Below are 15,795 nucleotides of genomic sequence, written 5' to 3' on the forward strand. Positions count from 1 at the left end.
TCAAGAGCTTCACGCATCCTAGCTGACTATGGAATACTATTATTTATGACGAAAACATATAAAGCTATTATTGTAGATTTGAATGACTTCATTATAGAACAGTTTGGGCGATCCTGTATGTCGCAAAGGTTTGTAATAAGGGAGCATTCATTAAGTACGTCACGCTAAAGTTGGGAATTTTCACCCCCCCCCCCCTCCCCCCTTCGTACGGGTTTTTCCTACACTCAATACATTGTTTGTCACACTTTCACAACCCCCCCCCCCTCCTCCCTAGGACAGTGACGTACTTAATGGATGGCCCCTAAGCTAGTAGACTTCAGATTACTCCAGTAACTGCGGTTGATTATGCAACGTTACTCAGTATAACAGATATGGTACTTGTTACGAGTGTAGATCTGAAGTTCTGAACTCCAAGGTAGTTTGGCTGACCTGGAATATCCCTATAGTATCTATAAATGACATTGCAGATGTCAAGAGCTTCACGGATCCCAGAAGGATATGCAATGCTATTATTCGTGGCGAAAATACATTATATTGTGGATTTTAAGGACTTCACTATGGGACAGTTTGGAGCACCTAGAACATCCAAGAATATAAAACACCTTTTGATATTCTTGGCAAAAGTTAAATGAATACATATAGATGTAACCCACATCCAAGTTCAGCTTTTAGATCAAATGGTATGTCGATTATTTCGTTCCTCCAAATGTCATGGTGTTCAGGATGTTCTTGGTTGGTAATGAAGCCCTAAATCACAGACCTAAATACAACTATGCCCATTGTTGCTGGAATATTTGGTTATGCCATCTGTTTTTTTTTTTCAATAAAATAAACTAATTTTCAGACACCAAGTCGAGAAAACAGCGATGGAGGATACAAACAATCAATATTATGATAAAATGCTGCTATAACACATTCCACGCGTTACGTTTTGCGCGAGAATCAAACTTTTGCTTCCAAAAATGTTTATGTTGTCAAATACATGCTAACCAGCATATCAAACGATTAGATTTGAATAGAAGATTCAATTTATGCTTTCTAATTGGGAATTGGGCCTTTTAACTTCGAAATAAATCAAGAAATACAGCGTAACGGGACACCATCGCAAAAAATACGATTTTTGAGCGAACGCCAGGAAATTTGCAACTTTCTAGAAAGAGTTTTCAAATTTTCAGTACTATAAGAAGAATATACTGCCTTTCTTGGCATGTCAGTCCCATGTTGTTTCTAATGCAAATCATATTTTTGTCTCTCACGAGCACATTTAAAATAAATTTGGTATTTTTCTCGCCTCATTTCACAGATCAATGTGCCACGAAAAGTTTATACATCACATGAATACACTTTTTTGTAAACAATTGGAGTTATATTACAAAACGTAGGCACTTTGAAAAACAACATGGGACTGACATGCGAAGAGGGGCAGTATAAGTAATTATCTTTATTTTGGTGCAAAAATAATTAAAATCGACAGTAGGAGCACAGAAATTTCGTTCACTGAAATTCAAAAACCGCGGTGTACAAGTGCGTGGAATGTGTCTTTTATGCATATACGGGAACTTACGTTTTTCGGCAGTTTTGTTCTCTTCGTCATAGGGTTTTTTTATTGTAACCTATTACATAAACTCTAAATTGGCGTCAAATTTTTCCCAACCAAGCTGAACTATAATACGACCAAGATTCGGGCAATTTAGATACAAAAATACCCCTTGACGAAGAGAACAAACCTACCGATAATACCCAAAGTCAACCTAATAAATGCATTTTTATTTGCAATAATATGAAGGCAAATGGTCTTTATTAGACTGGGTCAACAAGGTCGATTTTTTGAAACAAAGCTTTTTCGATTCCTTTTAGTGTCCAAAAAACCTGTGTAAAATATTGGAGCGATTGATTGTGTCTCCGTATTCCGCATTGCGATTGAAATTTGTATGGGATTTTGTATTTTCCCATACAATGTTGACCCACTGTAGTCTTCATACTATGCCATCATTAATCCTAAAAATGAATAAATGTCCGCGGATGGACTCATATACGATTCCTTTGCTCTTGAATCGACAAAAAAAAGGAACCGCATATTTGTCCCTAAGGTAAGGTAGTTGGGAATGGAAAGCTCAAATGCTTTTTATAAGAAACCGTAGAAAATTATTATTTCAGTTTTTGTGTTTAGATTTTGCACTTTTTATTCGACTTTACTTTAATCTAAACATAAACATTCTATCCCCTTCTATAACTTTTTTTGTATTCGTTGGCACTTTCCGTTCAGGGGAATAGGAGGATATTCGTTCAGAACCCGCTGCAATGGAGAATGATTCTCCATTGGACGTAAATTAGGGAAAAGCAAAGATATGTTTTTCAGTCCCTAACATTGTCGTAGAAATGAAAGTTCAACCATCATGAGCAGATCCTGAGACTTTGTGCTACATGCAAATATATGATTACAAAACGTAAACAATAAAAAAAACTACAACAATCATCATGCAAAATTAAAAAAAATCATTGACTCAAAAAAGAATAAAAATCGCAAGAATCGAATAGCATAATGAATATGAAAGGTAAGAATCAAAGCTAAAATAATTGAAACCGCTAGCAGCTCAACTACATCTAACAATAACAGCCATAGGAACAACAACAACAAAAGAACAGTAGCAAAAGAAATAATCCAGCAGAAGGTTTCGGTTTCTTTCTGCCGTTTTACCAATCTGTTTCTGTAGGCAGTAGGCAGGCAGTGTATCATGTGAAACAATAGAATTCAACAATAACGTATAGCGTGCAGATGATGAATGTCTTGAAGAAAAAAGTGAAATTTCTGCTTTCTGGCGGAACGTATAGCTGCTAGCATACGTTATAGTGGGAGCCTCATTATGAGCAATTTGAGTTTTGACACAGTTTTTTTATGCTGATGCCACTAACCTGAGCTGTACTGCGTATACTGTTGGTACTGCGGATGGAAGTTGTGTATCGCGTCGGTCATAATATCCTTCGGGTTCATCGTTTCCTAAAAATGAGATTTAATAAGACGGGTGATTACGGGGTTTGGGAGCGCACGAGTAATGGGAATGCAAACCTTTAAACTGCTGGATATTGATTGCATCGTCACGGATCTACCGTGCGCGTCAGTCATGCAGCTTTGGGCATACACCTGTAAGCAACGAAGGAAGGGCGGAAATTAATGGTCCTCTATCACTGCTGTAAGTAAAACCGCAGATTTGATTGGTTGATTGTACGAACCTGGTACGGGAACGCATACCGCAGGGCAATCGCCGCAAACAGCATTTCGATGCAGATGAAGAAATTTTGATAACCGGCGGACACCGTACCAGCCGATGTGGTTGAACCACCAGCGTCCACAATGGGTGAGATTACTTCAGCCTTTTCCAGGATGGCCAGTCCGACACCTGCATGCGTGGGATGAGAACCGGATTCAAATTAATTTCCTCTTGGTTTTGTGCCGGACGAATGTTACTTACCCTGCCAGAAGGAGAGGAAAATAACCGATTTCACCGTGCAGAACTTGAGCACCGGATCGAACGGCGTCAGCAGGTCCCGGGTGGCGAAATAGAACAGGTACAGTCCGTACAGGGCCAACGAAACCGAGATGTTGTAGATGACGGTGATGTAGATATAGCCACCATCGGCACTGGAATTGAACGAAAAAGTGTGGAAATTGGAAAATGTGTTTTGTTTGTACATATGTTGGTAGGTGGGTACGTGCCACATGTGTGCTTCGGTCATCACGAAAAGCAAACCCGCAATTCACATTTTCAATTTCCTCAAATTTATGAACGGTTCATAAATTACATGACATTTTATGCGAGTGGGATAGTTTATGAACATTATGTTTTTATGATTGTGTAATAAACCGTTTATATTAGGTATAGAAGATAACGTTACAAGAAGCCTAATAACGATACACTTGGCCATATCCTTACAATCAACGTGGCATATTTTCTCATACATAATAAATACCGCTTCGTTACACTATCGAAGAGCCTTTTACACACCTCCTACTCCTCCCTAGAGTAATCCTCGCAGGAATCACGGATAAAATTATCTGGAGAAATCTAGTCAAAGGAAAAATCTCCATAGATATTCCTGGAGAAATATCGAAAAGATTCACAAGAGGAACCCCTCGCTCGAAGAATTCCAGGAGAAATCACGGAAGAAATACTTGGAAGAATCCTTAGAAAAATCCCTAAAAAGACCCAGGAGGAATCCCGATAGAAAACTCGGGAGAAGAAAGATTTCAAGAGGATATTCCCTGAAAAAAGGAGAAATCTAGGAAAGAATCCCAAGACCAATCAAAAATTTCCCCAATCAATGTGGGAAGAATCTGAAGGCATTCCTGGAAATTGGTGGAGCCTCGTGGTCGTGCGGTTAGCGTCACCAAGCGTATAATCGTACCATGCTATGGGGTGAGGGTTCGATTCGCTCGCTCCGAGTGATGAAACTTTTCGTAAGAAATGTTTCTTCCTCGTATCCACTGGTGCTCGTAATGTATGTCGTGTCTGTTGTCTAGTGTTAAGTTTCGTTCAGTCTGTAGAGCCTGTGGCTGAAGACTGTATCCGTGTCTTTAAAAAAAAATCTTTAAAAAAAATCACAGAAGGATTCCCTGAAAGAATCTGGAGAGAAATCTCTGATGAATTCATGGCAGAACACCATACAGAACATCTATGAAGAACAATGGAGGAATCGGGTAGAAATCTTTGAAGGAATCCCTGAAAGAATGCAAGACAAATCGTCGAGGGAATTCCTCTGGAGGATTGCTGGAAGGAATGCCGAGAGAATCAATGAAAGAATCAATTCCTGGAAAATTCTAGAAAAAAAATCTTTAAAGGAATCCCGGGAAGAACCTTTGAAAGAATCCCCTAATAAATTTCGGTAGGAACCACTCAAGGAAACCTGGGAAAAGAAATGTAGAAAGAGGATTCCCGGAAGGAAGCTCCGGAGAAACAACTAATGGATTTTCGGGACAAAATCTAGGATGAATCCTTAAAAAATCTATGATGCCATCTCGAGAATAATTCGTGAAAGAATTCCTGAAAGAGTCCCAGTCCAAGTCCTGAAAGAGTCCCAGACAATCCATAAACGAAAGCCAGGACGAATCCCTGATGGAATGCCGGAAAATATCACGGAAGAATTTCCTGAAGAAATCCCTTTAGAAATCCCAAGAGGAATCAATGTAGAACAAATCTAAAGAAATTCCTGGAGAAATCTTTAAAAACATCTTAGAAGGATTCCCTGAAAGAATCTCGAGAAAAATCTCTGAAGAATTTCTGGCAGAATTCCATTCAGAAACTCTACGAAGAACAATGAATGAGTCGTGGTAGAAATCTTTGAAGGAATTCCTGGAAGATTGCAAGAGAAATCCTCGAGGGAATTCCTGAATAAACCTCTGGAGGATTGCTGGAAGGAATGTCGGGAGAAGCAATGAAGGAATCAATTCCTGGAAAATTCTGGAAAAAAATCCTTAAAGGAATCCCGGGAAGAACCTTCAAAAGAATACCTTAATAAATTCCAGAAGGAACCACTAAAGGAAACCTGGGAAAATCAATGTAGAAAGAGAATTCCCGCAAGGAAGCTCCGAAGAAACAACTAATGGAATTTCGGGTCAAAATCTAGGTTGAATCCTTAAAAAAATCCATGATGCAATCTCGAAAGTAATTCATGGAAGAATTCCTGAAAGAGTCCCAGGAGACAATCCCTAAAGAAAAGCCGGTAGGAATTCCTGATGGAATGCCAGAAAATATCTCGGAAAAAATCCCTGAAGAAATCTTTCTAGAAATTCCGAGAGGAATCAATTAAGGAATCGTGGGAGGCATTCCCAATAGAATTCCAGAAAAAAAAGTGCTGGTTGAATCCATAAAGCATTTTTTAAATGTGTATTTAACGTTTGCTAATTCTACTCTCAATCCATGAAGCAATCCCAGAAGAAATTTCCAAGAAAAACATGGTGATTGAAGAAATCTTGGGAAAAATGCTAGAAAAAAATAATCGAAGAATCAGTGGCGTCTCCTAACCCCACTTTTCACCTGTTCTACGATCCAAAAATCAGTAACTCCGGCAAATTTACGATCAAAGATAATACGAAAATGACCGAAATTACTGTTTTAAACCATCGTACTCCTATTACAAGCTCATAACTTCATATAGTTTCAAAATCTGTACTCGAAGAATAGGTAGATTTGAAGATAGGGAATCGTCACTGCGAAGAATATCGGGATAAATCAACGTGGTGTCTCATGGCCGTGCGGTTAGTGCCACCAAACTCATAATCTTACAATACTATGGAGTGAGGGTTCGATTCGCTCTCTGAGCGATGAAAATTTTCTCGATTTTACCGTATTCTTTATTGCATGCTCATTAAGTCTGTTGTCTAGTATTGTGTTTCGTTTAGTCTGCACAACCGCAGGCTGAAGACGGTGTCCTTGTCTTGAAAACACCATAAGGGAACCCCGGAAGAAAATTATGAAAAATCCCTGACAATATATAGGGAGAATCCCCAAATTAATGTCAGGTGGAATATCTGAAGGAATACCAGAAAGAGTTACGGGAAGAAATAATGAAGAATGTCGGAAGGAATCCCAGGAGAAATAGCTAAAGGAATCCCGGGAAGAATCCTTGAAAGATTATCTGAATGAAGCTAGGTAGGAAGAATCCCCAGGAAAATCAATTAAGAAATCATAGGTTATATCAATAAAGGAATCCCGGGATGAATTCCAGAAGGAAACCTTGAAGAATTCCGTGAAAGTATTTTAGGAGAAATCCCACAAAAATCCTAGATAAATCGCTGAAGGGCCGTTCATAAACCACGTAGACGTTTTGGGGGGAGGGGGGTAGACTGGCCAAAATCTACGGTTCATACAAATTTCAAAATTTTTTTAAGGACAAAAATCTACGAGGGGGAAGGTGGGAGAGGGTCTGAGAAGGCCAAATTTTGGTGTGTGGTTTATGTACAGGCCCTGATGGAATCTTTGAAATAATTAGGGAAAGAACCCGGAAGGAGTCTTGGGGGAAATTCCTAAAAAATATCGAGAGGATTCGGTAAAAGAATCCCGGGAGAAAAAAATCCCAGAAGCTTTCTTGACAGAATTGATGAATACCTGTAAAAATTCAAGGATGAATACCTAAAGGAATCCCGGGAAGGATAAATCACACTTAAATTAAATCGCCGACCTCAGCAAACGGATTGCCGAGAATCCAACAGCTGAGAACCCGGTAATTGTTTTCACTGAATCTCGGTAAAAGTTTTACCGAGATGTCGTCAAAACTTTGCCGATATCTCGGTAATCCAACTTTTTACCGAGATCTCGGCAAAGTTCACCGAGACTCAGCAAAGTTCACCGAGACTCGGTAATGGTTTACAGAAATCTCGGTAAAAACTTTACCGAGAATCGGTAAATACTTTACCGAGATATCAGCTGTTGGATTCTCGGCAAACCGTTTACCGAGATCAATTTTTGAATTTAAGTGTGTGGGAGAATCCTGGGAAAACGCCGAAAGAAATCCCAGGAGAAGCTGCCAAAAGAAGTCCCTGGAAGAATAGCGATGTGCATAAATTAACGAAAAAATCAGGAATAGGAACATCTCTAAAGAAATCCCTTCAGGAATCCCTGATTGAAAGCTAGAAGATTTCTTTTGAAGAAATCCCGGTAGAAATTCTTAAAGAGTTCCATGAGAATTCAATGAAAGAATCCCGGTTGGAACCCCTGGAAGGATCTAGGAAGGAATCCCTGGGGAAATCTATGAAGGAAACCCTAAAGGGGCCATCCATTGTGACAAATATACAAATATACAGTGATAGACATTCGTTTAGCCGAGACCAAAAAAAGTGTCAGGAAACTCATACAAAAGATTTTATGATAAAACTTTTTTATCGTACTGCCCATAATCGCATAGTTGACGTAACCACCATTGACAATGTCAACACTCACAAGCTAATATCTATCAAATGTGCATAATTGGGGCCAGTTTTATTCAATAGAGCATAAGATCTAATCACTAGCTAGATATCAACGTGAAAAAAATCATAAACTTTTCATTAATTATTGATAAAATTTCAAAAGTGTGCTGAAAAATACAGTGGCGCTTACGTCAACTATGCGATTATGGGCAGCGTAGTGATAGTATATCTAGTATTGTTTTATAAAAATGTGATACATTTAACTTACATATACACTGAAACAAAACCGAAGGTAAAAAACCCTTCAAATGTCATTTTTTGCCTAGACATTCGTTTAGCCGAGGTAAATGAAAAATTGGTTTTCAATAGATTTTTTGCAGTTTCGTGAGTATATTTCGAGGATATACTCCAAGGCATTTAGTTTATGACGTGTTAGCAAGATAATTGACCTTAAAAGTTTATTTATTTGTGAAATTCAGAGAAATATTATAAAAAAATGTCCCGATAAGGAGAAGCGACGATAAACAAATTTATTTAAGAAAAACAATTTCTGTAAACACTCAAACGTAAGCTAGATTAGCAGTTTTGAAAATATGGCACAGAATTATTGTAAGAAATGTTCAAATTATTGCATGAAATGTTATGAAAAAAATAAGTATATATAGTTTTTGGTTGGTTAAACTTTAAAAAGGGGGTTGATAAAAGCTAAAATAAATAGTTCTGCATTGAAATAAAGACGTGCCCTAATGCCCGTGGAGTATACCTGTTTGATACTAGCATTACTAAATGAGTTAGAAGACTGCAAAGTGAAAGAACTGCAAGAAGTGTCAGATTTTTTGTACCCTGTTTGTTCAAAAGCAGGTGCTTATACAAAAATGCAAGATAAGGTCAAACAATTGGCTTATTTCATTCAATCTGAAGAAATATATTATAAATGAGTCTTAGTTGTGAACCATATTCATTTTTAACATGTTTTATTTGAAAAGAATGTCTAAATTATGAAACAAGTAGTTTATGCTAGAAATTTGAATACTTTCGGTGCCATTTCTTGAAATATGAGCCGTTCAATGTATGTTATTTCAGCCAGAATACAGTCTAGAAGATATTGGGAGCTATTAGAAGACGTAATAGTAGTAAACGCTGTGATTTATGCAAGTGAAACCATCATATTTCATCAAAACAATACTTGAAAACGTGATTTTTTTATGGTTTGCGTTTTTTTTTCTGTGAAAAACATTGTTTTTCATAAATTTTAAACTTGCTTCGGTCATGAAACTTTCATTGGATTCTTTTGAAACACTTCCGATTAAAATAACTACATCAAATCTCAATTTGGAAACATTTACAATATTATGATATATTTATATGAGATGCATGCCAAATTAATATTGCAACACTTCTAAAAACGATCTAATTCATGATTTACAAGTCGATCTATAATGCAGATCACCATACAAAATGACTTTGTTGGATATTTTTCGAAATTTGATGGTTTTTTATTATGGAATTCTTAAAATTGTACAATTCGGCTAAACGAATGTCTAGGCAAAAAATGACATTTGAAGGGTTTTTACCCTCGTTTTTGTTTCAGTGTATATATAAGTGTGATGTATTACATTTTTATAAAACAGTACTAGATACACTATCACTACGATAAAAAAGTTTTATCATAAAATCTTTTGTATGAGTTTCCTGACACTTTTTAAAAAATTTTTTAGCCTCGGCTAAATGAATGTCTATCACTGTAGGAGAAACTCGTACGAAGAGGGGAGAGGGGTTTGAAAATTTCGTTTTGCGTGACGTGCTTCCAAAGGAATCCCGGAAGGAGTTCCTGTAATAATACTTAGAAGTATACTTGAAAGGAACTCAGGGAGAGTCCTGAATGGAATACCGGGATGAATTCTAGGAGAAATCATGGTATGAGTTCCTACTGATTACACGAAATTAAAAGATGGAACCAGCGGGGCAGCAAGGACGTCAACCACGCCGTAGTCCACATGAATTTGACATGTTTAGGAAATTGACACTTTTGGGCACTCTGACAGATTTGGGATGTGCACGACATTTGCGAACAGGCTTCCCAAAAGTACCGCATCATGATAGCATTTTGATGGCTGTCACACTCTTATTCCCATGACAGCCTTGTGAATGCATGGTTCATGACAGCCCACAGAATAAAACTCATGCGACCTACAACATCACTGTCGGGAACTGCTCACATCGTCTGCTTTCGCTGTGCGTTCGTTCGCCGATGACAACCTCGGCTCTAGCCCAAACCGTCTCTCGTTGGCTGGACACGAAGTGACGAAAATCCCTGCGCTCGGCCCGAGCATTTTACTTCTGATGAACGTGTCGAGTATCGTGGTGTATCGCACGCTCAAAATTATCGACGCGTTTCATGTATTATGTATTTTTTCAAATAGAGATTATGTACCTGTAAGTCTTATTCTAGTAGAGTATTTTGCATAGCATTATTTTTTATTGGCATGTGAAATGCACTGCCATGTTTTCAATATAAAAGAGAGTTGAATCTCACATCAGTGGTATATTTTAGCCAGATTACAATTTTGACAAACGCTGGCACAAACTTCTTTTCGCCCCTGGGGCATCTTGTGAAAGGCATATCATGTTTGTAAAAAAATATTTATTGAGCACATATTTTGTGAATAACTTTTAGCGTTAAGCCATGTGCAACCGTGACAGCCTATGACACCCTTTACGCGACAGCCGGCTTGGTTAGCCGAAGATTGTCATCGCCATGCGGCCAACAATACTGACGACGTTTCCAACTCGGCTCGATACGACTCGAGTATGCAACTGTCAGGCAAGCAGCCGAAGCAGCGGCTGTTTCAATACATCTTTCGCTCATGCGTGTGCGTGCTGTTGGCGATACATTTCTCACTGATGCTGTTGCACACGGTAACGAGAGATGGTCTGCACACATAAGAGAGTGTCGATTCAGCCTTGCGCGGGCTGTTGCGAGAAGGATGTACATTTGGAAAGCCTGTTTGCGAATTAGTCATTACCATACGTTGTTACTTATGTAAAACGTGTAATACTAGCAAAAGGTTATCAAAATTTTAGCGTGCAATCGTTCGAAATTACACGATAACACGGAGATGTTAAGAATCCTAGCAGAATTCTACGGAAAATTATAGAGAGAAATTACCGAATATTTTCTTATATAAATCCCAGCGGAAGGTCTTATTTGCAAGCCTGGAAAACCGTGATGTAGAGCCTCAAATATTATGAAACCAAAAAAAATCAGTAAACCGAATTTCATGCTCATAATTGCAAAATCAATAAATCAGCAGCTCCACAATTTCAGAGAATGACGCAGCTGAGAGCCAAACATTGCCCACGACCTGTTAGAGAAATTGCTTGCTTGTGAATCCTTGACTCCATTTACTTCACACCGCACTGACTGCGCGCAAAACCCTATGTCAATCACTCATAATCTCGATTACAGCAGCAGCGCACACTTTCTCGGTTGCGACAATGGCCCTTTGTTTTGCCGGCCCTCTTCTAGTGACTATCATATCTTCCTGACAGCACTCTACACGTGTACCACACCACATTTCATTGAATTTGAATTGACCCATCCCCACCCCCTACAAATCTTACCTCCAGTCACCGTCGTGGTAGTGTCCGAAGGCCTGCAGAAAGATGATGATGAATGCCATCAGCGGTTTCACCAGGCAGAACTGCAGGGTGGCCTGTTTGCAGAACCGCAGGAACCCAATGGTGTAGGTCTTTCCGGCCAGACAGCACGTCCCGTACAGGCAGGACGATTTGATTGGTTTGCCGCGGATTTCGGACATGATGTTGCCCTCACCGCCGAGGTATTCGTAGCACAACGACAGGAAGTTGTAGATTACGAACGCTGTGACAAAGGATGATTTTCAATAAAACAATAAAGTAGGTATATGAAGGAAGAGCGGAGTTTACCTTCGTAGCAGTCCCGCACGGTGAAGAAGTATACGTAGACACTTTCCGAGTTGAAAAATAGTAAACTAATCCACGAGTAGGTGGCATAGATGGGGACGATGAACAATATCCGAACGATCCATCGCTGTTCCTGGGGGTTTGTGTACCATCGGAGGTGTTGATAGATCTGGAAAATGAGAGAAACAAAAGGGGGATCAATTAGCCAATTAGAATTTGTTTATAGTTCATTACTAAAACATTGGGTCCATCGGTTGACAAACTCCATTATCATGATATAGAGTAACACACTACGATGTATCGTAATGTAAGATAATGTAGCTTCACAAAAATGGAGTGGTATGGAATAGGAGATTCAATTTTTCATACTTGCCTTTTACTAACTTGAACAAATTACTGGACTTATATTTTTGCAAGAAGGATATGAATCCATTAAGCGTGTTTTGTCATCAAATAACAAGTTACAACTCTTAAAATGCCATGTTTTTCAATCTTAGTCTTCCCTGATACAAATCCCCCCTAACATTCAAGAATGCGTCATTTAACAACCGGAACAACGAGGTGGAACAAGGATTGAACGCTTATCAATTAACATTCATTTATCGGCTCCGATTTGCATTCATTGGCTTCTTCTCTTCGGACAGCTGCCGAGTTGGCGTTGATGTTGATGATTTGAATCTACATACATATCTGCTTCGGCATCTCGGTGTGTTGATATAGATGTGTCAGCGTCAACGACTGTCCTCGTTGCCACTCGTTTATATTGAAATGACCAACAACAACCGGGACCCCGCGTTTTAGTTCAATTTGTGACGATGTGTTCCATTGGACGTCAATAAGTAGTGATTAATACGACTTTCGTTATTACGCGACCGATGAGGGTACGAACATACTTATGTCGTTTTCGTTTTTGATTCAGTTCCAACCTGGGTTGGAACTGGATGAGATCACAGTTTCAACCCCAACCCGACTTCGGTTTCGCTTGTACTAAAGTTTGTTTGAGTTAGTTTGACGTTTGCTTGTTTACACATTTTCCGCCAATCCAGTTCTAACCCAGGTTCAAAAACGAATTCGACATTAGACGGGTGCTTGACTAGATGTATGCCAAATTATTTCATTCGGACTCTCATTTGAAAGTTAAATAGTGTGAACTGCTAACAAGCTCAGCATGATAATCAATCACGAAATGTATGTAGTGTAGATTTCGCACATTCACTAACTAATCCTGTAGCATAAAACACTACTAGCCTCAATAAATTTCACGGGTTTTCCTGTGTTCCCACGCTTACAAGAGAATTGCGTCTCTATTCCTCTAGGGGGAATGAGCTCGAGCTGCTACCGGGTTCGAAGGCCCAATTGCATAGCATATACAACGCAGTCGTTCCACACGTAGCATGTGGGTTTCTCCGCAAGGTATACTTACAGCCGATGCTTCCCTTTCTAGAACGTGACCTTTTAGCCTAACAAGAAGAACGTAATGTATCGCTTCCTTGAAACCTCGTAATATGTTTCGGTCGGAGCAGATACTATCCAATGAACATAGTTAGTTTGAAATTGGAAACGGCCGTAAGGTGGTATCATTATTTATTAGGCACTTCTCTATCTCGTCTACGAGAAATTTGGTTGATAGCAAATACAGCCGATACGGTAAGCGCACGGATAATCAGCATGACCTTACTGAGGATGACTGGTTCGATTCTCGGTCGGTTCAGGAATTATTCGGCAATTTGCTTGACTTCCTTGAGCATAAAGTATCTTCGTGCTTGCCACACGATATACACATGGGTAACTCTCGCTGAGACCGTCCCACTATTTACACCATGTCTTCAAAAATGTTTAAGGTGGCGATTTTCTGAAAGTCCTCCCCAAAAAAGTAAGGAAAATGCATTTGGTTAATCAAATTGGTGGACCCCCCGTTAGTTAGAGCCACAAGCATTTTGGCGAACCCCTCGATTTTGGTCAATTGTTGGCTCATTTAAACCGTTATAACTCGAAAGTTTCATCAGAAACCACTTTAAAACTATAGGTTGTTGGAAAGAGAAAAGATAGAGGTACTCTTTGCAGTTATAAAAAGTTTGGTCGGCCATATTGATTTCGGCCGCCATCTTGAATTTATGAACCAAAACATTTTTTTCACCATGTTGGCAACCACCGATTTTCAAATTTCTTGCGTCAATCGAAAGCTGAGACATTTTTACACAACATATCGAAAATTTAGAGATGTATCTTTTTCCTATCAAAAGTTATCTGCAGGGTACGAAAAACGGATCACGCCGAAAAACAAACGCTTTGTCCTAAGCGGTGCATGTCGGTAACAAAGGCGCTTCGCAACAAACGCATGTCAGGCGATGAGAGCAATAAAACAAACATCGCTTGCCGTGTGTGTGCGGATATTCCGGCTTTTCTGCTGAAATTTTCGACCCACATTATCGAATTCATAAGCATTTGGACGAAATAGGACTATTGCAAACCTCAGAGTTGAGTTTCAGTTGTAAAACAATGCGAAAATCACGAAGTGAATAGAACGAGACAAATATTGCTACCGTTTTTGTTGTGAACAAACTCGGGAGTGATTTTGTCATTATCTGCTAACGAAAAAACAAAACGTTGTTGCCGTGCTTTCTTTGTTGCCTATTTTTCGCTTGCGGTGGCTTATTCTGCGTACACTGGTTATCTGCACTTTTGTAAATCATGACACGTTTTCTCCATACATTTTCATGCGCACCGGCAATGACACGAAACAGCATCAAAGTTGGCGCCTGCTTGTATACACAATCGCACCTGCAGCAAAATTAGGGCAAATCGGAGGATCGTTCTCATTTTTAACTGTTTCTCAACGATGCGGGCATTGCTTTTTAAACTTTTTTGGTGTTTTGAAAAGCTGAAACTTTCAACTTTTTATTAGTGGATTCAGATTTAGAATAAATGTTCGTCAACACTGTGAAATAACGCTGCATTTATGTAAACAATCGGCACCTGGCCCAGTGCGCAAAAGTGGCATGATTCACAAAAGTGCAGATAACTTTTGATAGGAAAAAGATACATCTCTAAATTTTTGATATGTTGTGTAAAAATGTCCCCTCTTTCGATTGACGCAAAAATTTTGAAAATCGGTGGTTGCCAACATGGTGAAAAAACAGTTTTGGTATAAAAATCCAAGATGGCGGCCAAAATCAATATGGCCGACCCAACTTTTTATAACTGTAAATAGTAGCCCTATCTTCTCTCTTTTCAACAACCTATAGTTTTTAGGTGGTTTCTGGCGAAACTTTCGAGTTATAACGGTTTAAATGAACCAACAATTGACAAAAATCGAGGGGTCCGCCAAAATGCTTGTGGCTCTAACTAACGGGAGGTCCACCAATTTGACTAACCAAATGCATTTCCCTTACTTTTTTGGGGAGGACTTTCAGAAAATCGCCACCTTCAACATTTTTGAAGACATGGTGTAAATAGTGGGACGGTCTCAGCGAGAGTTACCCACATGCAAAATGGCCATTATCAGAGGAAGCTTCCAGCCGATAACTGTGGAAGTGCTCATTAAACACTAAGACGAGGAGAACGTTACGACAAGAATAAAAATAGTGGAGCACAGTTTTTTTGCAGCATATAATAATTGTAAGCTTTAGGTTCCAAATCAAATAACAGAAGATTGCAACGGAAGCGAAGACAGTTTGAGCAGCATGGATTATAATGTTTAGTTCTTGCTGTCAACGAATGAAAATCATTCATCAAAAAGCATACTATGAATCATGCTGTGTTGGATATGTTGTTTGTAACATACACGTTTAATTGTGTTGTGCGACAATTTGTGTCTAGAAGACAGAAAAAACCTGATTTGATATTAATAGAGCAGAGCAACGCATTTGACTTCGGAAGCATCAGTGTTTTTTTTTTATATCAAAACATTACGTCGGACCGAGCAACTCTTCAAAAGAAGAAGGATA

At 39.0% G+C, this 15,795-nt stretch overlaps 1 protein-coding gene across 5 annotated transcripts in view; it reads right to left on the reverse strand.

Annotated features, from left to right (window-relative positions):
* Positions 1-15,795, reverse strand: part of LOC109420223 (transmembrane protein 184B) — a 93,673-nt gene that overhangs the window by 11,195 nt on the left and 66,683 nt on the right. For all 5 annotated transcript variants that reach the window (XM_062853798.1, XM_062853799.1, XM_062853800.1 and 2 more), the window contains exons 3-8: positions 11,852-12,017; positions 11,528-11,786; positions 3,471-3,640; positions 3,232-3,398; positions 3,068-3,142; positions 2,914-2,998 (exon numbers count right to left, since the gene is read on the reverse strand). In XM_062853798.1, the coding sequence (XP_062709782.1) occupies positions 2,914-2,998; positions 3,068-3,142; positions 3,232-3,398; positions 3,471-3,640; positions 11,528-11,786; positions 11,852-12,017 (922 nt within the window). The remainder of the gene's footprint in view (positions 1-2,913; positions 2,999-3,067; positions 3,143-3,231; positions 3,399-3,470; positions 3,641-11,527; positions 11,787-11,851; positions 12,018-15,795) is intronic.

The sequence above is a fragment of the Aedes albopictus genome, chromosome 2, assembly GCF_035046485.1.
Source record: "Aedes albopictus strain Foshan chromosome 2, AalbF5, whole genome shotgun sequence".
NCBI classification, from domain to species: Eukaryota; Metazoa; Arthropoda; class Insecta; order Diptera; family Culicidae; genus Aedes; species Aedes albopictus.